We start from the raw sequence: 22490 nt of genomic DNA, 5'->3' as shown, positions 1-22490 counted from the left end.
GTAAGTGTAATTATTAAAACTTCAAGGGAACTAAGTGAAATAGTCAAAAATCTCAGGGGAGGTTTTTGAAATTATCCTTTTTTATAATGATGCTCCCTTTTATAATGGCAATTCTACTTTTTTTTTATCTGTTTTCTATTAATATAAAAATAAAATAATGAGAGTACCATTATAAAAAATAAAAAATTAAAAAAGTGGATCCTCATTAACATTTCTTTCATATTTTTGAGGACTGATTAATTATCTGTCAACAATGGTGCCATTGTTCCTTCAGCTGGATCACTCCAACTTATTTTTGCGTTGTTTTTTTTTTGTTTCTCTTTTACCCGGGGAGGGTAAGTGGGGAGGAGGGGGCCAGGGTGTGGTGGGGAAATGAATTAAAAAGTAATAATGGGGAACTTATCTGCTCCAGTAAAGTATTTTTTATATCCAACTAAGTTGTCCAGTTACGTGTTATCCGATAGCGATCAAAATAGTATCCAATTCCAAACAGTGTAGAGAGAGCACACCTCAGCCCTGGATTCTAGGGTGTTCCAGGCTTAATTAATCTAGTAAAAAGTCAACAAGGTTACTTTCTTTGATCGTCAATTTGGATTTTCTGCAAGAATTAACTTGTATACTAATGGTTTTTGTCAAGAATGAACTTAGAAAAAGGGGAAGAAGTTTGATTGACCAAATTCTAGTGATCAGATTTCAAAGAAAAATGGCATGGCTTTTCCTATGCTCAATTCTTCCTTTGATACTTATTTTCCTTCTTCAAAAAACCAAGAAAAGCAAAAAAACTCGTGGTCCACCAGGTCCTCCAGGGCTTCCCTTCATTGGAAATTTGCACCAATTGGATAGTGCAAAGCCTCATGAGTACCTGTGGAAACTCTCCAAGAAGTACGGGCCTCTCATGTCTTTAAGGATTGGTTCTGTGCCAGTAGTTGTGATTTCTTCATCGAAAATGGCAAAAGAAGCCCTGAAAACCCATGATCTTGTATTCTCTGGAAGGAGAGCTTATGTTAGCCATCAAAAATTATCATACAACGGCCGGGATGTTGCATTTTCACCTTATGGTGAGTATTGGAGGCAGATGAGGAAGGTTTGTGTTCTTCATCTCTTTAGCCTCAGTAGAGTTCAATCCTTTTCGCCAATTATTCAGGACGAAATTTCCCACTTAATACAGAAGATATCAAATCTTTCTTGTGCATCTAAAGTAATCAATTTAAGTTCAATTATGACGTCGCTTGGTAGCACGATAATTTGTCGAATTGCTTTTGGTAAGAAATATGATGAAGAAGGGCATGAAAGGAAGAGGTTTGATCAAATTTTACAAGAATCTCAGGCCATGATGGCAGGGTTTTTCATCTCTGATTACCTTCCTTCATTGAGCTGGATTGATAAGCTCTCAGGGATGTTTGCTCGTCTTGAGAAGAATTTTAAGGACTTGGATTTGTTCTACCAAGAGCTCATAGATGAGCACCTCAATCCAAATAGGCCAGAAACAATGAAGGATGATGTTCTTGATATCTTGATCCAGATAAAACAAGAACAATCATCAGGATTTGAACTTACTTGGGATCACATCAAAGCATTGCTCATGGTAATTCCCTTCTTATTGTAATACAATTCTTTGCTTCTCTTTCTTTTTGGCCATTTTTTCTAGGACAACCTAGCTCTTGTTCTGCCAAGGTCTAAATTTTGGCGATCAATTAAATTTTGCATCATCGACGCGCTAATCAATTAATTTTTGCATCATCTTTTGCCACTAGATGTGTAGAAGTGTTACTTTGTGGTCATTGAAAGTTTGTTTGCAAAGTTCAGATAGGATTCATCACAGGAGCACCTACAAACATTTCAATGCTTGTTTCGTTTGTCTCAGTTATAATAAAGCCAGCCAATTCTGAAGTGGTAGTTGTGATTGGCATAAAAAACAATTAAATGGACATAGACAGCTCCTTAAGCAAGTTTTTTGCCTAATTCACGTGGGGAGTGTCTGGTTAGAATGATGATATAGCTACAATTTAACAGGTGCACAGTCAAATCGATACAAATAAGGATTCAATAAGTAAAGCTTGGACCTTTTTACTTATTATTTTGGGACATGGCAGAATTGATTATAGCTTAAACAGAGATGGCGAACTCTGCAAGCTTGGATATGGCGGAATGGACTAACTAGTGATTTTGTTGGAAGCTTGGAATGGGCAGGTGGAGCAAGAGAGGAGAGAGAGATGTACAGGTAGGTGGATTGTAAGATTAGGGTTTGTTAATTTGGTAAAAGAATTACTTTTGTATTTAGAAATATTTATATTTTACTAGTAATAGTTCACGTGCTTTGCATGTGATTGTAATATCTTAAGACATATTATTCTTTAGATACTAAAAATTTTTATAAAAATTTGATTATCAACATCATAATATATATAGTACTTTTATGTTATTTATTTTTTTTAAGCTAGTTACTTTTAAAAATTTTATTAAATGAAAAGAGACCGAAAACATTCCAATGTAATTGACATGTCCTTTAGGATTGAATTTGGAATCATGTACCAAACACTTTTGATTTACAGTTTGAACTCTAACATATCAAATATTGATAACATCATGTTTTACCAAAATTATTGTATATTCATGATTCTATTGCATATAAACTACAATCATTGTAATTTTTTATAAACGAAGAATATAATTAAGTTAGAAAAATAAATAAACATACATGTAATTTTAAATTCTTTTTGTATTATGTTAATTCTATTTTTGTCAATAATGGAATATAAATGATTCACGACGTAAAGTTTTTTTGGCTTGTACATTCTGACAATTGAAAGTTTATAGATATACATAGTTGGAGTTTTTCTATTTTTCTTTTTTTTTATTCATATTTTAGCACAGTCCAATGCGAAGCAAAAGCAACAAGTTTACCTTTTTCATATAAGCACAATATTTTTGGTTTTAGTATTAGTTTTTTTGATGATCATTGAATTGGTATCAGAATTGTGGCTAATTAACAATTTTAATCTTAATTTTTTGTATATTGTAGTGTTTTATTTTTTAATTGCCAATTTTTAATCCATAACCGCCATCATTATTATCAATTATTGGAATGCACTAAATATGTCTAATTACAATTGTCACCATAAATAAAATTTACTTAATTTTAAAGTTTTTCATTTCATAACAGTTTCCATTATTAGCTAATATTGCAATACAATAAATATATGTAATTATTAGAAAAAATAAGGGTATTTTGGGCATCATCAAAAATAATTTGGATAACATTTTCATTTTATCATTTTTCATTTTAAATTTACTCTTATTATAATTCTTATTTTATCATTGGAAATGACTTCTGCCTTCATGGATGGATTTGGTTTGCTCAAATCAATACAAATGAAGTATTATCATATTATTGTCAATAATAATGTTTGTCTTTCCTTGGATATAAGTGATTTGAATGTTGTCTTTGGTATTATTTGAATTGTATTCTAAATTTTTTAATTCATTTGCTATTTACTTTATGTCATTTTATGAATAGTTTTCAATTTTTCTTGTTTTAATCGATTGCTATTAATGATAATAGTGGTTTGTATATTGCTATTTGAGATTTCTTTTTTTCCGATTTAATACTACTATTTTAGTTATAAATATGTCATCATTTTTTGTATATTGAAATTCCATTGTGTGTAATATGAAAATTCTTTATATTGGCAAAAAGTGCATAATTCTAAAATTTGCTCGTGATATTTGTATGAAAATATACATATGAATAAATGTTCTCTTCGTCTTGTATGTTTCTTCATTTTCTAGAGAGTATCTGTATTTTGACATTGATTTTTTTTTTTTAACAATCTTAACTAACGACTAATGAGAAATATTTCATGTTTCAATTAAGAAATCTTGATACGTATAATAATTGGAGATGAAATCCAAGGGTAGGTAAATAGTTTTTAATGAGCAATTTTTAATTATAATTACCAATACTATCAAGATGTAATCAATTGGAGTGTTTTATTTCTTTTAATTAGTGCCACAATAAATGCAATATTCTAATTAAAAGATATGAGGGTAATTTAGGGATAACAAAAACTAAAATAAAAAAAATGTTTACACTTATACTCCCCAATACAAAGAGTGGAGTGCAATGGTAGGTAAATAGTTTTTAATGAGTAATTTTTAATTATAATTACCAATACTATTAAGATGTAATCAATTGGAGTGTTTTATTTCTTTTAATTATTACCACATTAAAATGCAATAATTCTAATTAAAAGACATGAGCGTAATTTAGGAATAACAAAAAGTAAGATAAAAAAGTGCTTACACTTACACTTACACTCTCTAATACCAAGATTCATACTTTTTATATAGTAATGATAATAATGATAATGATAATGATAATTATTAATATATTGTTTGGGTCCAGATCGGATACGAATTGGAATCCTATATTACATATTCGACCTGCTCTTTTGTTAGAGTAAATGGGTCCGAACCCAAGTCTAAATAATGGAATTATTTCTCAACTCGTACTCCAAAAAAAACTATCAGGTCCGGGTCCAAATCCGACAGCCCTAGACATGGAGACTCCAAATAGGGAGGCGGAAAATGGGAGCCGGGATGCTTGAGAGTGGGCCTGGGAGACCTAAAATGCGGCTTCATAAGACATTTGATGATTGTTTATCCATTCATTTTTCTTTTAATTACGTTAGATCCCCAGAAAGAATCACCATGATTGATAATTACATCCTTGTGTTTACTAATTTCTACAATGCAGAATATATTCATAGCTGGAACAGACACAAGTGCAGCCACAGTTGTTTGGGCTATGACAGCCCTGATGAAGAATCCTTCCGCATTAAAGAAAGTACAAGCTGAAATTAGAGATTTGGTTGGACAAAAAGGAGCTGTAGTAGGAGAGAAACTTCAGCAGCTTCGCTATTTAGATGCAGTAATAAAGGAAGCTCTAAGATTGTATCCCCCTGCACCAGTTCTAGTGGCAAGAGAAACTACACAAAGTTGCAACATAGAAGGCTATGAAATTGGATCCAAAACCTTAGTTTACATTAATGATTGGGCTATATCTAGAGATCCTGAAAACTGGGAAAGGCCAGATGAATTCATTCCTGAGAGATTCTTGAACAATGCTATTGATGTCAGGGGAAATGATTTTGAAGTGATTCCATTTGGTGCCGGAAGAAGAGGATGCCCTGGAATTCATCTGGGACTGTCAACTGTGAAACTTGCACTCGCGAACCTTCTTTACTCCTTTGAATGGGAATTGCCTTCTGGGATCAGAGCAGAGGATATTGATACTGATGTTTTGCCAGGAATAACCATGCACAAGAAAAATGCTCTCTGCATTTTGGCCAAGGAATATCTTCATAAAAGCTCTTAAGACTGCAGGTGGTGACCTTAGGAGCATTTTGGGCTTTTTTTTTTTTTCCTTCTTTTCATCCTTTCTCTTAATGTTTTATTAACTGCTCGTACTTGATAGAGGGTTATATGTGAAAAAAACGAAATTATGCATGACAATTATTGATGCTAGATAGACAGTATTAGTGATAGCCGTGGGATGTGTCTATAAAAATAATCGCATGCTAAGTCTCGAGTTTTAAATTTGTAAATTTCTAAATACTCCATATATAACTGCAAGTATATAGGTTGTGTTTGAGTATTGGGTATTAAGAGTTAACCTACAATGAAGATAGATAATACTAGTACTACTAAAACTTTTCTATTATATAGACTATCAACAAATTAGTTAGCTACTAATGGGAAGAAAATTACAAACGAAAGCTCATTAGATAATGGAATCCCTATTTACTCATGCTAGTGCATCTTCCCAACTACTTGAGCACTAAAATATCGATTAAATTATAGCGTAATTTCCTAATATTCGTGATACCTACTTTCGCCGATATACTTAATATACCTATAACTAATCCATAACTACTTTCATGGCTATGAAATTAATTACAAACTCATTTATTCCTATAAAATTACTACAAAATAAGTCACAAAGGTAAACATCTACTTTGGTGATTGTACTTTTTAGGTTTAGTACTTCCATGAACTAGTGTCAATTACCAATTTTCATTTGAAAATCTAACACCATGAGATGATCACTATCAATGGCTAGTTAATAATGATTATACGAACAAAAGTGCTAAACAACTTAATTAAAATAATAGCCCAAAATAATCTAGAATCCAATACATAGTAATCATAAATATAGTTCAACCAAATACCCAAGAAATAAACTTTAAAAGAAAATCACAAACATAATATCCAAACTAGCAAATTCACTAAGTATAGAGTCAAATACAAGATAAAGAGTTTGGGGAAGAGAATAACCCTTGTTACTAGAGCCTCCCACCGTGCTCATTCTTCATCCCAATCTTCCTCCTTGCTTAGTTTTTACATAAATGAATACATAACACGAGTTCAAAACTAGTCTTGCAAATTAATATAAATGCAAAAAGCTATGAATGTTGTTAGTTTGTGTCTTGCTTCAACCTCCTTTATTTTTTCCTTTTGCTCCAAAATCTTTTCTCCTCTCTAAACTAACTAGACTCCAAGCTAAAGCAAAACTCAAAACTCCTTAACTAAACAAAACTCTCTCTATTTATGCTCTTCAAGTGCCTTTAATCTTCCACAAAAAGTCTCTTTTGTTTTGAAGAGTTAGAGGTTAAGTAGAATGACATAAAGTTAACAAAAACTGATGGTTTTAACCCAAAAGGTGGTTGTCAAAAAGTCAGTCATTGTAGAAAAGAAGGATAAAAAGCAGGATGCAAGTTGCACAACTTGCAAAATTTTCCCACTCAAGTATTTGACTCGTATCTAACTCAAAATTCACCATCCGGCCCTGCATATTGCTTAACACCCTTGTTTCATCAAAACTTTTTGATGAGTATCTGGTATGGTATCATGCTTGACTCCGTCTATCCGGCACCTTATATTTTCTGCCAATCTTGTGATGACTTTTTGTAAATAGTGCCAGATTTCCTTGTTCCTTCATCTCTATAAAAAATGATAAACTTTAACAAGTAAAATAGAACAAATTCACAAGTCTTCTCAAAGTTATTCAAAGACATCAAAAATTATCAAAATGGTCACTCACATTATCATAGGAGTTTAAAATTAACTATAAATGAACTAATGTATTTACAAACTATTAAGTAAAATGGATACTTATCAATTATAGTTAATGGTGCAAGCCTACATAATTCACCAGTTGCAGCCTTCTTATAAATGAACGCCAAAAGTTTTTGGCGGGTTTATGATGTTCCATGGATTTTGTACTTGAAAGCACAGGAAACAAAACAGTTCATCCAAAATCATGGAAAACAGTTCATCATAGCAAATTAATCTTTCAATGTTCAACCTTCACAAAGATCATGTGAATACGAGACAATACAATAGGAGACTTCCGAAAACCAAAATATAGAAAAGTTATCGAGATTTTGTATCTCGACCTATTCTTAAAAGTTTATGCAAGTAGAACAAACTTGCTTTGCACAGATAAGCAGGGGAAAATCAACTTACGAACCAAAAAACAAGCAAGCTGCAGGAAATTTACCCACAGGAAAACAACAAATAAGTCTCACAAACTCGAATTGAGTAGGCATCAGAAACAACAAAAGACAGCGGCGCGGGCCAAGAGCAAGAAATACGCACAGCCACAGGGAGGCAATTCTCTGACTTTATTGCTCAATTTCTTAACTCTCAATACATTAGTAGAGCGTGGACTAACACACACAGCTAAGATTCCTAAAGCATAGTTCCCGAACTGCAAAGGAATCAATTATACAATTGGACTTGGATTTAAAAACCTCTACTGACATAACAAAGAGACCAGGAGCAAACAATATGGAAACTAATAATAATAATAATAATAATAATCTTGATTTAATTCCTATATTGTCTCCATTAAATCAAGATCTTCAAACTTCACCATGCCGAGCATTTTTTTCAACTTCGTGAACATCTCCAAATTGAGTGGTTTTGTCAAAACACCAGCTACTTGATTTTCACTTCTGCAATAGTCAATGACAATCTTTTGATCTTGAACTGACTAATGAATAAAATGACTTGATGTCACTATGTTTGCTGTGTGCATGGAAAACAGGATTTTGTGTCAACTCAATAGCAGACATGCTATCACAAAATATTTTAGTAGGACCATCTTACGTATGTTGTAAAATCCCAAGCATTTTCATTAATCAAAGTGCTTGAGTAGCACTACTCGCAGCTTCCATGTACTTCGCTTCTACTGTGGACAAAGCAACCACCTGCTGTTTTTTGGAAGACCAAGCAAATATACTAGAACCCAAATAAAATGCATAACCAAAAGTGTTCCTTCTTTGTATTGTGTCACCAAACTATCAGTATATCCAACAAGGTTGCTACCATGTCAAGATGAATAAAATATACTATGTACCTTGAACATATCTCAAAATTCTCTTAGCAGCTTGTAGGTGAGATTGGCGTCGAGATTCCCTGAATCTACTAATCAAACCAACTCCATAAGTGATGTCAAGTCTTGTAGAAATTAAGTACCTAAGACTCCCCACTAACCTCCTGAAATAAGTAGCATCAACAGAATCACCAATGCCATCTTTGGTCAATATCAAATTTTCTTCAACTGAGATCATCATTGGTTCAGCTAAATCCATTTTAAACTTCTTTAGAATATCACCTACATACTTTCTTTGTGAAATAAAAATTCCACCATCCAACTGACGAACTTTAATACCAAAAAAATAAGACATGAATCCTTTATCTGTCATCTCAAACTAACTGATCATAGCCTCCTTGAATTCAAAAATTAGTTTAGGATTCTTGCCTGTAAATATTAAGCCATCCACATACAAGCATACAATAAGAACATCTCCTCCAGGAGTGAATTTGATGTATAAAGTATGCTCATATGGGCATCTTAGAAAATCATGCTTAACAAAATAAATATTAATATGGGTGTACCAAACTCTGGGAGATTGTTTTAACCCATACAACACCTTCTTCAATTTATATACTTTGTTTTCTTGACCCATTCTAACATAACCTGCAGATTGCTCAACATATGCCTCTTCTTCAAAAAAGCCATTTAAAAAAGCAGATTTCACATCCATTTAAGAAAGCCCAACCTCATTAGGGATAGATAGTAGGGTTCGATGAATACTTAGGTGTATAAATGAGTTTAATCAAACCGTATAGTTTAGTGTTTAAATTTGCTTGTCTATTTTAACAAGTTCGAAATTGTTTTCAAATTTAACTTGTACATATATTGATCCAAACTTCAAATGAGTTTTTATCAATTTGAATTCGAATAATTAGAAATTTATGATGTAAATTCCAAAATATTATGCTAATCAAGCCAAACTTAAGTCTAATTTGAGATTTTATTGAACAAATAAATGTTGTTCGTGTTTTGATTAATTTTTAAGCTCCAACCTAGTCGACCTTGATTCAGGTATCAAGCAACTTGCTTCGCCTTTCAAATTTATATGAAGGACCAGCCATTCCTGGAGCCAGAGTAGCAAATAATTTGGCAATTTCTATTCTTTTCCTTCTGGAGGAGATAGCATTATAAGAGAGCCAAAGATCATACAAGAAATAGAACACAAACTAAAAAAAGAAAAGAAAAAAAGAGAGAGAAAAGAATAGGCCTTTAATCTGTACAGGCAGATTCAGCTTAGGCCCAAGCCATCTCATTTCACACTAAGTGGCATCAAAATTCAACCAAATCCAGTTTCCCCTGAACTCAAGCCCAGCTCAACAACCCACAAAAGCTCAAGGTCAAAATCGTCATTTACCGATAAAACCCAAAACCCCACCCAAAATCGTAGAACTAGGGTTTCCCGTTCGTCTGCTCATACAAAAAGCCCCCGACCACCACTTTTGGCTGCGTCCTCAAACTCTAATCGCAAAATCACACGCACTACACACACTGAGAATCAGGAGGACGAAGAAGAAATGGGAGTTTATACATTTGTTGTCAAAGGATCCGACGGCGACTGGAGCGCCAAGCAACTCAAGGGCGATCTTGAGGCTTCAGCCGCCTCCACTTTCGAGCTGCAGCGCAAGCTCGTTCAAGCCGCCACTGCTGCCGATTCCGCTGGTGGAGTTCAGTCTTCCTTCTCCTTCATCACACCTTCCTCCGCTGTTTTCCAGGTCCCCTTTTATTATTATTCTTTTGTACTTTTTTTTGTGTAGGAATTTGCTTTTATTTCGAAGGTTGAACATGTTTAGTAGATGATCTAGTCGTTCTGTACATTGCTTAATGATGAATGTTAAGATTTTGTTAATCAGGATTAAGTTTTTATTTACGTTTTCTCGAGATTTTAGTCGATTTATTGAATAAAGTTCTAGATTTTTTTTCTTTTTTGAAATTGCTTGTCTGCCTTATAAATTAGATGGGAGAATCATTAGTTAGAAGTGCCTAGTAATGATGATGACTTGAATTTTTCTCTTTATTTTCTTGTTGAGTATACAGATAATTTTTCCAAATTGGAAAATGTATTTCTTTTGTGCTTTTCCGATTAAGCAAATTGTTCTGAATTAGACTCTGTGCTTTTCCGATTAAGTAAATTGTTCTGAATTAGACTTTGAATTTTTTCACTTTGGCCGTAAATATGGTAGATAGGGTTAGGGACTGCTATTTCCAGTGTGGTAAAATGAGTAAGTCAACAAGATATGGTCACTAGTAGCAGGGATTGTTACTCGATAGGATGAATAGATTTTGCGTTTCAGCATATTATACCTGATTAAATTTGTTATGCTCCAGAATTGCTGTTTTACCGTCTTGATGCAATTGGATTTTTTTACATTTGCTAAGAATTGGTACTATGATTAGATAAGAGATAGGGCAGTTTTGTATTATGCAAAAGTTCTGCTAATAACGCATTGAGGAATTTGCATAATGTTGTTTCTGTTTTCCTGGAGCTTTGATGAATCTGTGTTGTTATAGCTGGAGCATGATAGAACTGGTCTCTTATTTATTTTTCTTTAACAGGTTGTACTTTGTATAGGACAAAAAGTAGTCTGAATGTTGGGGTTGGTCTGAAGTAATGTGTTGCTTGTAGTAATGCAAGTTTTGGTTAGGCTTTTATTGCTCAACTAACTTGTGAGGATCATCTTATCTTGAGACAGGTTGTCATTGGTGGTGGTGGTGGTGGTGGTGGTGGTTTCATTGGTGGTGGAGCTGCTGCTGCTGCTGCTCCCGCAGGTGGTGCGCCAGCTGCTGAAGCTGCTCCAGCTAAGGAAGAGAAAGAGGAGAAGAAGGAGGAGAGTGATGATGAGGACTTTGGAATGTCCCTCTTTGATTAGATTACCATCTTTTACATTGTGGTATATTGTTGTTTTGGTGAAACAACTTTTGAATGTGCATCTAGCTGCTTAAAATTTTGGTAGTATTTGATAATTAAACTTAATTTTTGAAAGAACTAGTGTAATTTCTTGAACCATGGAACTTAAGATTTGAAAGATGTAGTGAACTTTATCTATCCTTGCAGATTTTGCATGTGATTTAGTGAATCCTAATCCATCTCTATGTTAGTTCCTTCCCCAATTTGCATGCGTTTTCATTCCCTTTCATGTGAAAGGTTTGGATGACCATCTTTAGAAAGGGCTATGTCTTCTTAATCTTCTTGTTTGGGGTTGTCCACCAAGTACACAAGTAACTACTGTCTAGATAACGTAGGCATCTTGTAAAAGGTGTTTACTTTATACAGATGCTTACTTGAAAATTAACTGAGCTGATCTCGGATGGCTTAGGAAGGATAATACAAGGTGATGCCACATGCATAATAGGTTGACTTTAAGGTGCCGTACCTGCAATGGTTTTTATTTCTGCTTGTTTTTTGGTTCATAAAGTTGATTCTCTGCTTATCTGTGCAAGGCAAGTTTGTTCTACTTGTATAAACTTTTAACTATAGGTCGAGACACAAAAGCTTGATAACTTTTATATATATTTTGGATTTCGGAAGTCTCCTATTGTATTCTCTCAGGTTCACATGATCTTTGTTACGCTTGAACAGAAAGTCTCCTATTGTGTTGTCTCGTATTCACATGATCATGTTACGCTTGAATATTGAAGGAAGTATGATGTTAAAGAGATGAGATAAAAGATTGCTATGACGTTTCAGAAGAAGACCACTTCTATTGATGTTTGTTTTTTAATGGGGTTTGGGGGGTGGTTGAGGTGGGTGGCTTGGTAGACCGTTTTCCATGATTTTGAATGAACTGTTTTGTTTCCTGTGCTTTTAGGATTTAACTACACAATTCATGGAATATGAATGATCCGCCAGAAACTTTTGGTATTCATTTAAAAGAAGGCTGCAAGTGGTGAATCATGTAGGCATTACACCATTAACTAATACTGTCTATTTACCATCAATAACTTTCTTGCAAACTTTTGTTTTGTTCACAGATAACTTTCTATAAAGTACGAGTAGTTTGTAAAACACGAAAAAAAAAGGATGAAAAGAAAGAAAAATACATGCCGTTAATGTTCGCTCTCTGCAGTGTTAAGAGCTTTGATCGAGATATTACTTGGCCAAAACTCAAAGCGCATTTTTCTAGTTGTTCCTGGCAAAACATTGGTATGAACATCTTCTGTTCTGATCCCGGACGGCGACTCCCATTCAAAGGAATAAAGAAGGTTGGCGAGTGCAAGTTTCACAATTGACCGTCCTAGAGAAATTCCAGGGCATCCTCTTCTTCCAGCTCCAGATGGAATCACTTCAAAATCATTTCCCCTGACGTCTATAGTATTGCTCAAGAATCTCTCAGGAATGAATTCATCTGGCCTTTCCTAGCTTTCAGGATCTCTAGATATGGCCCATTAGCCTTCTATGTTGCAATTTTCTATAGTTTCTCTTGGCACTAGAACTGGTGCAGTGGGATACAATCTTAGAGCTTCCTTTATTACTGCATCTAAATAGTGAAGCTGCTGAAGTTTTTCTTCTACTACAGCTCCTTTTTGTCCAACCAAATCTCTAATATCAGCTTGTACTTTCTTCAATGCTGAAGGATTCTTCATCAGGGCTGTCATAGCCCAAACAACTGTGGCTGCACTTGTCTCTGTTCCAGCTATGAATATATTCTGCATTGTAGAAATTAGTAAACAAAAGGATGTAAATATCAATCATGGTGATTCTTTCTGGGGATTCAACATAACTAAAAGAAAAATGAATGGACAAACAATCATTGGGTGTTTTATGATAAACAATTTTAGGTCTCCCAGGCCCACTCTCAAGCCTCCCGGCTCCCATTTCGGCCTCCCTATTTGGAGTATCCATGTCCCAAAATAATAAGTAAAAAGGTCTAAGTTTTACTCGTTGAATCCTTATTTGCTATGTTTTCAGAACCGGACCGGATAGTGACTCGGCCGAGGTCAGGGGTCAATGGGTTCGACCGGGGGTCGATAGGGGTCGAACCGGATGACGTCATAAATAAAAATTATTTAAAAATTAAAATATTATATATATAATATCTAATAATATATTGATATTAATAAAGGTATATTCATATATATTTGATGTTTCAAATATATTTAACAAGAAAATACAAAGAAATTAGAACAATCAAGTAGCAATTTATATTATTTAATAAATATTAACAAGTTTAGAATTAAAATTATGAATTTAATTGAAAAATAACATCAAATTTTAGGACAATATTTATAAAGTATCAAATATTTGAGGTATATCAATAAGTTTTAACAATTTAGGGGGTCAAAACATAATATTAAAAAGTTTGAATTTTTTTTAAAAAAATTACTGTTGAACCGGAAAAATCGGTTTTTTTCCTGTCAAACCCGGTTTTTGACCGGCTTTGACCGGGTTTTAAATTTCCGGTTTTTTAATATGACTCGGACCGGCTACCTGGCCGGTTCCCGGTTCGATCGGTTCGACCGGCCGGTCCGGTCCGAGTTTTAAAACAGAGTTTATTTGTATCGGTTTGACTGTGCACCTGTTAAATTGTAGCTATATTATCGTTCTAACCAAACACTCCCGTGAATTAGGCAAAACACTTGCTTAGGAATCTGTCTAATGTCCGTTGAATTGTTGTTTATGCCAATCACAACTACCACTTCAGAATTGGCTGGCTTGGTTATAACTGAGGCAAACGAAACAAGCGTTGAAATGTTTGTTGGTGTTCCTGTGATGAATCCTATCTTAACATCGCAAACAAAATTTTAATGACCACAAAATAACACTTCCACACGTCTAGTGACAAAGATGATGCAAAAATTAATTGATTAACACGTCGATGATGCAAAATTTAATTGATCGCCAAAATTTAGACCTTTGGCAGAACAAAAGGTAGGTTGTCCTAGGAAAAATGGCCAAAAAGAATGAGAAGCAAAGTATTGTATTACAATAAAAAGGGAATTACCATGAGCAATGCTTTGATGTGATCCCAAGAAAGTGCAAATCCTGATGATTGTTCTTGTTTTATCTGGATCAAGATATCAAGAACCTCATCCTTCATTGTTTCTGGCCTATTGGGATTGAGGTGCTCATCTATGAGCTCTTGGTAGAACAAATCCAAGTCCTTAAAATTATTCTCTAGACGAGCAAACATCCCTGAGAGCTTATCAATCCAGCTCAATGAAGGAAGGTGATCAGAGATGAAAAACCCTCCCATCATGGCCTGCGATTCTTGTAAAATCAATTTGACAAATTATCGTGCTACTAAGCGACATCATAATCGAACTTAAATTGATTACTTTAGATGCACAAGAAAGATTTGATATCTTCTGTATTAAGTGGGAAATTTCATCCTGAATAATTGGCGAAAAGGATTGAACTTGACCGAGGCTAAAGAGATGAAGATCGCAAATCTTCCTCATCTTCCTTGAATACTGACCATAAGGTGGAAATGCAACATCCAAGCCATTGTATGATAATTTTTTATGGCTAACATATGCTGGCCTTCCATAGAATACAAGGTCATGGGTTTTCAGGGCTTCTTTTGCCATTTTCGATGAAAAAATCAGAACTACTGGCACAGAACCAAGCCTTAAAGACATGAGAGGCCCGTAATTCTTGGATAGTTTCCACCTATGTTTTCAGAACCGGACCGGGTATCGACTCGGTCGTGCTCAGAAGTCAGGGGTCAATGGGTTCAACCGGGTTTGATTGGGGTCGAACCAGATGACGTCATAAATAAAAATTATTTAAAAATTAAAATATTATATATAAAATACCTCATAGCATGTTAATATTAATAAAGGTATATTCATATATATTTGATATTTCAAATATATTTAATAAGAAAATAAAAAGAAATTAGAACAATCAAGTAGCAATTTATATTATTTAATAAACATTAACAAGTTTAGAATTAAAATTATGAATTTAATTGAAAAATAACATCAAATTTTGGGATAATATTTATAAAGTATGAAATATTTGATGTGTATTAATAAGTTTTAACCATTTAGGGGGTTAAAACATAATATTAAAAAAATTTGAACTTTTTTTTACAACATCCGAAACAGAGGCCGTGTTTTTATTTCACCGGCCGCTCCTGTATTCCAACAGCTATCTTTTTCGTGTGGGCCCAGATATAGCTGCTTTTCAAACTAACTTAGTTTAGGATCAGGAGGATCACACCATTAACACTTGTCCTTGGCGAGTGATTGACCAAACACCCCAATTCGGTTGGCCAATATTTGAATGCAATGTTGAACCGGTTTTCCGGGTTTTCTCCGGTCAAACCCGGTCAAACCCGGTTTTTGACCGAAGTTGACCGAGTTTTAAGTCTTCCGATTCTGATGACCAACTCGGACCGGACACTTGGCCGGTTCCCGGTTCAACCGGTCGGACCGGCCGGTCCGATCCGAGTTTAAAAACACAGGTTTCCACAGGTATCCATGAGGCTTTGCACTATCAAATTGGTGCAAGTTTCCAATGAAAGGAAGCCCTGGAGGACCTGGTGGACCACGAAGAAGAAATAGGATCAAAAGAAGAATTGAGCATAGGAAAATCCATGCCATTTTTCTTTGAAACCTGATCAATAGAATTTGGTCAATCAAACTTCATACCCCTTTTCTAAGTTCATTCTTGACAAAAACCATTAGTACACAAATTAATTCTTCCAGAAAACCTGAATTAACGATCAAAGAAAGTAACCTTGTTGGCTTTTTAATAGACTAATTAAGTCTGGAGTTCATTGATATCGTCCTAGATTCCGGGGTTAGGATGTGCTTTTTCTCCAGTGTTTGGAATTGGATACTATTTTGACCGCTATCAGATAACATGTAACAGGACAACAGCCAACTGCCCCGCCTCTTAAATCTCATTTTCAATTTCCTTTCACAAATAATCAACGATAACTGTAGCAGAGTTTGCAATTGTGATGCTAGAAGAACAAGCATCTTAAACTTCTTTTTGCAATAATTCATCCTTGAAAGTTTTATTAACATTTTGACTTGCTTATTTCGTGGTATTGTTACTCCGGAAGTGGCTGAGGCAATTGCTGCTAAGAAAGCTATCTTTATGGCTAAAAACTTGTTCATCTCCCAATTTATTCTCGAAGGTGATGCACTGGGAATCATTCAAAATGTGCCCTCTTCTGAGGATGCTGCCGAACCTTTGATTAATGATATTAGAATAGGTTATCAGATCATAGCTCTATTGATGTAAATTGGGTGCAAACAAAATTGCTCGTGGATTGGCTCATTATGCCAAATTCTAGCTCTATTGATGTAAATTGGGTGTAAGCAAAGTTGCTCATGGATTAGTTCCTTATGCCAAATCATCTGATTATGTTGAATTCCTTTGGAATTTTCTTCCAACTTTTGTCAATCATTTTCTGTTGGATGATTTCTAGTAATCTTAGTAATAAAATTCCTTCTTTTTATATTAAAAATTATAAAACTTGCTTCAATATTAGCAAGTAATTTTTTTTTTTAATTTAATCTAGACTAGAATGTTGCATTTCTTCTTTTACTTAAAATTGCCATCCTTAAAGAGTGGTGGCTTTAGAGTATACTTTTTTTTTTTTTTGTTGATACAATAGTTTCCTACACTATAGGGAGGGGGAGGGGGAGGGGGAGGGTCTGAAGAGGTCTTGTAGTAACTCGGAGGGGATTGAACCACTACCGGACCAGACGAGCGCACTACACACCCACCTGAATTTTTTAAATAAGGCCACATTTAATTGTGACAAATTAGTGGGGAGATAAGCCTTAATGCATTGGTGGTGGCCACCAACCTGGGCTAGTGGTTGTGGCTTCAAAGTATACCACCTTTTTTTTTGGGGGGGTGGGATTGCTGGGGTGGTTGGAAAATGAATTAGATATTAATGTGGGGGAACTTGTCTTCGCCAATAAAGTAATTGACCCAAATAATGTGCAGCCATATCAATTAGGGTTATTATTACTTTACCCCTAAACTATATCACTACTATCAGTTTACCCTCTAACGTTATCTTTTAGTCACTTTACCCTCATAAGTAATTCAGCTCAACATGTTAAGAAATTTTGAACAAAAATACTCTTTTATTTTATTGCATTACTACATTATTATTATCACTTTATTCGTTTGGTTTATAGTGATACAATCACTTTATTCCTAACATTATTTCTTAGATATTTTACCTCATCATTAATCTAACTAGTATGGTCAAAAAATTTACATATATTTACCCTTTTTTTATATATAATTAAAAATAAAAAGTTGGAATGGTTATTCTTTCTTTTTTTTTCACTTTAAGAGATCGAAAAACATAAAAATAAAAGGGTTTTCTCAAATTTCTTTTTTCACACTTATTAATACTAGGAAAAGAAAAAGAGATAGAAAAGAAGGAGACAAAGTTAGATTTTGCAAAAAAGAAAAACAAAGAAATGTCTAATATTATCGTATTACTTTAAGGATGTCGGGATTAGAATTGGCATTTGGTGATAAACAAAAAGTGAAATAATTTCAAAATAATAAAAGTATTTAATTCTTTCTTATTTGTAATTTAAAAAAAAAAAGAATTGAGCTCTCTCTCTCCCTCACCCCCTTCCCTCTCCCCATCTTTCTATTTTTTTCAATATTAAATAGACTGCCAAGAAGAAAAAAATTAATATTTTGACTTTTTTTTATACTAAAAAGGAGAAGAATCACTCTAAATTTTTTTAATTATTTTTATTATGCAAAGAGGAAGGTATTTTCTTTTAAAGTTCTTTAACTTGTTAAGTTGGTTTAATGGTAGGATAAATTGCCTAAAAAATAACTCTATGAGGTAAATTGATAATGAGACTATATTTTATAGGGGTAAAGTGATAATAATTTTAAGGGTTAAATATGCCTTTTCACTTTAATTAACAAACTCCGTTAAGTTTGACCGTTAGTCTTGGAGGTAAAGTGATTAAAAAATAATTTTAAGGGGGAAATTGATAGAAGTACCAAATGTTAAGGGGGTGAAGTGATAATAACCCTATCAATTATTTGATATAAGAATTTTTTAAAGGTTGGACTTAGCCAATAATTAAGGAAGTCGGAATGGGCTCCTCTCCATGAATGTTCTCCTCCTATTAATTTACTATTTCTAATTTTAAAAACCATCGGATTGTGTCACTCTTTTTCCCTTTTTTGTTGGTGAGTAGATCCATATTTAAAAATGAAATCCATTTGAGAACAATTTTCCATAGAATTTGCGATAAAATTTTGAAGGGTGAAAATTAGATCAAAACCATGACAAATTCGTAAAGGTTACTTAAACGGCAAACCTTAATCAATTTGATTTTAACTTTTGTGTATAACTAGAATGAGTGATGGCATACATTGTGAACGGTGTTGATGCTATAGAGTATTTTCAAAAACAATGAAGAAGTGGAAATTTCTGGTGTTGATTCTACATTGTGAACGCTGTTATTCTAGTGTAATGGAGAAATTTCTCCCTGTGCAATGAAGAAGGGGAACCTAGTCTAGTGGAAGTCTTTCAAGTTTCAGCAATAATGTCCACAAGTAGGGTTGAAAACAAAACTCAACAAGTCGGACAGAATTATATTTAGGATTGATTCGAAAATTTAAAAAAACTGTTTGAATTTGGCTTATGTTTAATAATTTTTTGAAAGAAACTAATTGAGTTTAACTTAAAATTTCATATGTATGTTCACGAAAAACATAGTTTGGCTTGTCAAAATATCAAGTTCAAGCATATATAATCAAGACTTGGCTTCACCTGAAATTTTATGTTGTATTATATAAAGATTTATATAAAGATTTTATGTTATACTTTCACTACAACAAAAATAGCCTTTCTTGACATTCCTATAAGGACACTTTCTGGTTTGTGTTATTATAGTAATCCTATCATGACACTTATTAATCAACTCAATAATATGTACTATAAATTTTTTTATTTTATCTGATATAAAAATAATAATGTGCCTTTAGACTACCTGTTATGACACTCAGAAAAATGTGAGATGACCAAAAAAAAAAAAAAAAAGGACACAAAACGACGTCGTTTTATTTTGCCAAAACTTGGTGAAAATTTGCCAAAACATTTTGCCGGCAAAATCCAAAACACTTTGGTGAAATACTTGGTGAAGCACTTGGTGAAATACTTTGAAGTTTCATTCTGCCGGCAAACAAGCTATATGTGTCGGCCAAAATTTTCTTCTTCTCATCTCTCTCACCTCTCCGCAAACAAGCTATATCTCGGCCAAAAGAAAGTTGTAGGAATCCAAGCACCTTGAAAACCAGCTTCATCTTTTCTAACATCAACTGTTGTCCCTCGGCTAAGACATCTGGAAGGACAGACAAGGAGTAAAAGTTAGAAGATTGGAGTTCTACATTGGGAAAGCAGGAAGATACTTCAGGCATATGTTGTTCCAAAAGAAAGTGGTAAACACAATGAACCTGTTGCCCATAACCTGTCGATAAAATGTCAATCCCCCCTTGTTTTTCATTATTTTCTCTGAATCTCTTTTAATGTTAATTTATGAAACTTAAGTTATAATTGAAGTTCTCTTTAAGCAACTATGTTCATATTTTTCTTCATTCTTGATTTTGCACGGCAACATTTATCCAAATGTGAAAAGAACCTCTTACCATGTTCTTGTGATATATGTTTTTTTCAAGTTTTAGTTGGCTTAAATTTAGTCGGCTAGTGTAGAGGTTTCTTGGTTTCCTTTTTTCTTTGGATCTAATGCTAAGCAACATTATTGGTTTCTGTTTCTATGCACACTGATACAGCCAGTAGATATTAAATAATCTATCACATTGATACAGCCAAGCAAGACAGCAAGCTGAGAGCGAAGCGAGGTTGATGGCTGAAATCTAACCCCATTGGTCATCTAACTTCAATAAATTAATCAATCAAAACCTTCTTAACAGTCACCGTGCATTTGTCCCTATCAACCTAATTCAAGCTTCTTTGAGTTACAATTATGTCAATATGTATACTTTCATGCATCAGACTCCCATAACTTGGAAACTAGTCCATTAAGACATGACTGTGAGAGATTATGACTGTGACAGATGTATGTATACTTTGATGGAAATTTAGTATGAGTCTTGAAATTCAGCTTTAGTCTTCACGGTCATATGTTTGTTTAACCTTTGACATTTCAGATTGAACTTAGGAATTTTGCGAAGATGCGAGCGCAGGAGTTGGTACGAAGAGCTTTGTCCTGTTATTAGGTAAATAAAATTTTTATTCGCTTGCTTGCAATTTCTGTTTTGACAGATTGTTGAGAAATTGTGCATTTTGTTGATTTCCTTTATTTGTTGGGCTGCTTGATTTAGGAGACTGTTAATTCTTGAACTTGCAATTAGAGACTGCTTGATTTAGTACTAATGTGTAGTTGTTGTTTTCATGCTGTTGGAAGCTTGTTGGAGGACATTTATTTATATTAAAAGTATGGATAAAAGTTGGATGGATTTTCCAAGAACAAGTGAAAAGTATAGGGCAGGACTTCAAATGTTTCTAAACTTTGCATTTTCTAGATCAAGTTGTGACGGAATGATTTTGTGTCCTTGCAAAGATTGCGGCATGGGTGTTTGTGTGACTAAAATGGAAGCATATAATCATTTGAAAGTGGTAAGCTTTATCAAGGGTTATAATAATTGGATAGTACATGGAGAACTTTCAAACTACAATGAAGCCACATCTAATTCTAAAAATACATCAATTGGGGTTTCAAATGGGACTAATGACATGCAAGACTTGGTCCATGATGTATTTGGGATACCACATGGATCAAATGAATTGAATAGAGAAGGGGACTTTCCTGTTTCAGATGTTGAAAAATTTTACAAATTGATTGATGATTCTCAACAGGATTTGTACAGTAGTTGCAAAAATTTCTCGAAGTTGTCTTTCATTATTCATTTGCTTCACCTAGAATGCCTTGGTAAGATGAGTAACAAGATTTTTAATATGCTTATTGAGCTGTTGAGAGAAGCATTTCCGGAGGCCATGACTAATTTGCCTTCTTCTTACTATGAGGCTAAGAAATTGATGAATACATTGGGGCTGGGTTATAAAAAGATCGATGCATGGTCTAATGATTGTTCTCTTTATTGGGGTAGTGCTGAAAAAAGAACTTCATGCGAAACATGTAACGAGCTTAGGTGGGTTGCTTCAGAAAATGATCGAACTGGTGAAAAAAGAAAAATTCCTCAAAAAATATTGTGGCATTTTTCCTTAAAAGCTAGATTACAAAGACTATTTATGTCTTCTAAAATTGCATCTCAAATAAGATGGCATGAGGAAAAACGTACAAAAGATGGTTGTATGAGACATCCAGCTGATTCTCCAGGTTGGCAAACTTTTGACCATCTACATCCAGAATTTGCTAAGGATTGTCGAAATGTTAGATTGGGGTTGGCATCTGACGAGTTTAATCCATTCAACAACATGAGTTCTACACACAGTACTTGGCATGTGGTTTTAATACCATATAACTTACCTCTGTGGATGTGTATGAAGCAACTGTACTTCATGTTGTCCTTGTTAATACCTGGACCATTCTCTCCTGGGAATAATATTGATGTTTATCTACAGCCTCTAGTTAAAGAACTGACCAAATTGTGGGATTTTGGCATTCAAACTTATGATGCATCCCAAAAAGAAAATTTTCAATTGCATGCAGCTCTGTTGTGGACCATTAGTGATTTCCCTGGATATGCAATGTTATCTGGGTGGAGCACTAAAGGTGAATATGCTTGTCCTATTTGTCACAAGTTCACTCATGCACGACGGTTGACTCATAGTTTCAAATATTGCTATATGAATCATCGTAGATTCTTAGATAGTAGCATAAATTTAGAAAGCAAGCCCAATTCTTTGATGGCACCGAAAAATATGGAAAGCGACCACCTTTGCAAACTGGGGATATGATTCAGGGGCGGAGCCAGAAAAAAATCTTAGTGGGGGCAAAAATAACACTAAAATTTTTTATCTACTCTTTTTTAATTTTTTAAGCAAAAAAAAAAAAGTCTCATGCATAAAATCACCATTTCACAAGTTAAAATATTTATCAAATAACCCATTTATTA

At 34.0% G+C, this 22490-nt stretch overlaps 4 protein-coding genes across 5 annotated transcripts; 3 read left to right on the top strand and 1 right to left on the bottom strand.

The window, feature by feature from the left end:
* The first annotated feature begins 485 nt into the window (after nt 1-485).
* Nucleotides 486-5541, top strand: LOC113693368 (6,7,8-trihydroxycoumarin synthase-like). Of its 2 annotated transcripts, XM_072053954.1 has the most exons (3): nt 486-1084; nt 1268-1585; nt 4757-5541. In XM_072053954.1, exons 1-3 carry the CDS (start codon nt 623-625, stop codon nt 5375-5377), a joined length of 1401 nt encoding a protein of 466 aa, XP_071910055.1. In that variant the 5' UTR covers nt 486-622; the 3' UTR covers nt 5378-5541. The 2 variants fall into 2 exon arrangements, with proteins under 2 accessions (XP_071910055.1, XP_027067720.2); XM_027211919.2 differs by having other exon boundaries at nt 486-1585; nt 4757-5539.
* A 4282-nt stretch (nt 5542-9823) lies between these two features.
* On the top strand, nt 9824-11517 carry LOC113691444 (large ribosomal subunit protein P3-like). Its single transcript, XM_027209577.2, has 2 exons — nt 9824-10155; nt 11134-11517. The coding sequence occupies exons 1-2, from the start codon at nt 9958-9960 to the stop codon at nt 11308-11310; spliced, it is 375 nt and encodes a 124-aa protein (XP_027065378.1). The 5' UTR covers nt 9824-9957; the 3' UTR covers nt 11311-11517.
* Nucleotides 11518-12487: 970 nt separating this feature from the next.
* On the bottom strand, nt 12488-14968 carry LOC113693367 (5-OH-xanthotoxin synthase). The gene is made up of 4 exons (XM_027211918.1): nt 14717-14968; nt 14383-14640; nt 12914-13087; nt 12488-12796 (listed from the first exon to the last, which is right to left on the bottom strand). Exons 1-4 carry the CDS (start codon nt 14966-14968, stop codon nt 12488-12490), a joined length of 993 nt encoding a protein of 330 aa, XP_027067719.1.
* A 6014-nt stretch (nt 14969-20982) lies between these two features.
* LOC113693366 (uncharacterized) lies at nt 20983-22332 on the top strand. The gene has a single exon (XM_027211917.1). It carries the CDS (start codon nt 20983-20985, stop codon nt 22330-22332), a length of 1350 nt encoding a protein of 449 aa, XP_027067718.1.
* Nucleotides 22333-22490: the final 158 nt, after the last annotated feature.

The sequence above is a fragment of the Coffea arabica genome, chromosome 6c, assembly GCF_036785885.1.
Source record: "Coffea arabica cultivar ET-39 chromosome 6c, Coffea Arabica ET-39 HiFi, whole genome shotgun sequence".
NCBI lineage: Eukaryota > Viridiplantae > Streptophyta > Magnoliopsida > Gentianales > Rubiaceae > Coffea > Coffea arabica.
This window is presented reverse-complemented; position numbering and strand designations above follow the sequence as displayed.

Coding starts and splice junctions, on each gene's coding strand:
- LOC113693367 (XM_027211918.1), bottom strand. CDS start 14,968: ATGGCAAAAGAAGCCCTGAAAACCCATGACCTTGTATTCTATGGAAGG. Junction 14,641..14,716: donor ATCTTTCTTGTGCATCTAAA/GTAATCAATTTA, acceptor CAAGAATCGCAG/GCCATGATGGGAGGGTTTTT. Junction 13,088..14,382: donor ACATCAAAGCATTGCTCATG/GTAATTCCCTTT, acceptor TCTACAATGCAG/AATATATTCATAGCTGGAAC.
- LOC113691444 (XM_027209577.2), top strand. CDS start 9,958: ATGGGAGTTTATACATTTGTTGTCAAAGGATCCGACGGCGACTGGAGC. Junction 10,156..11,133: donor CTTCCTCCGCTGTTTTCCAG/GTCCCCTTTTAT, acceptor ATCTTGAGACAG/GTTGTCATTGGTGGTGGTGG.
- LOC113693368 (XM_027211919.2), top strand. CDS start 623: ATGGTTTTTGTCAAGAATGAACTTAGAAAAAGGGGAAGAAGTTTGATT. Junction 1,586..4,756: donor ACATCAAAGCATTGCTCATG/GTAATTCCCTTC, acceptor TCTACAATGCAG/AATATATTCATAGCTGGAAC.
- LOC113693366 (XM_027211917.1), top strand. CDS start 20,983: ATGGGTGTTTGTGTGACTAAAATGGAAGCATATAATCATTTGAAAGTG.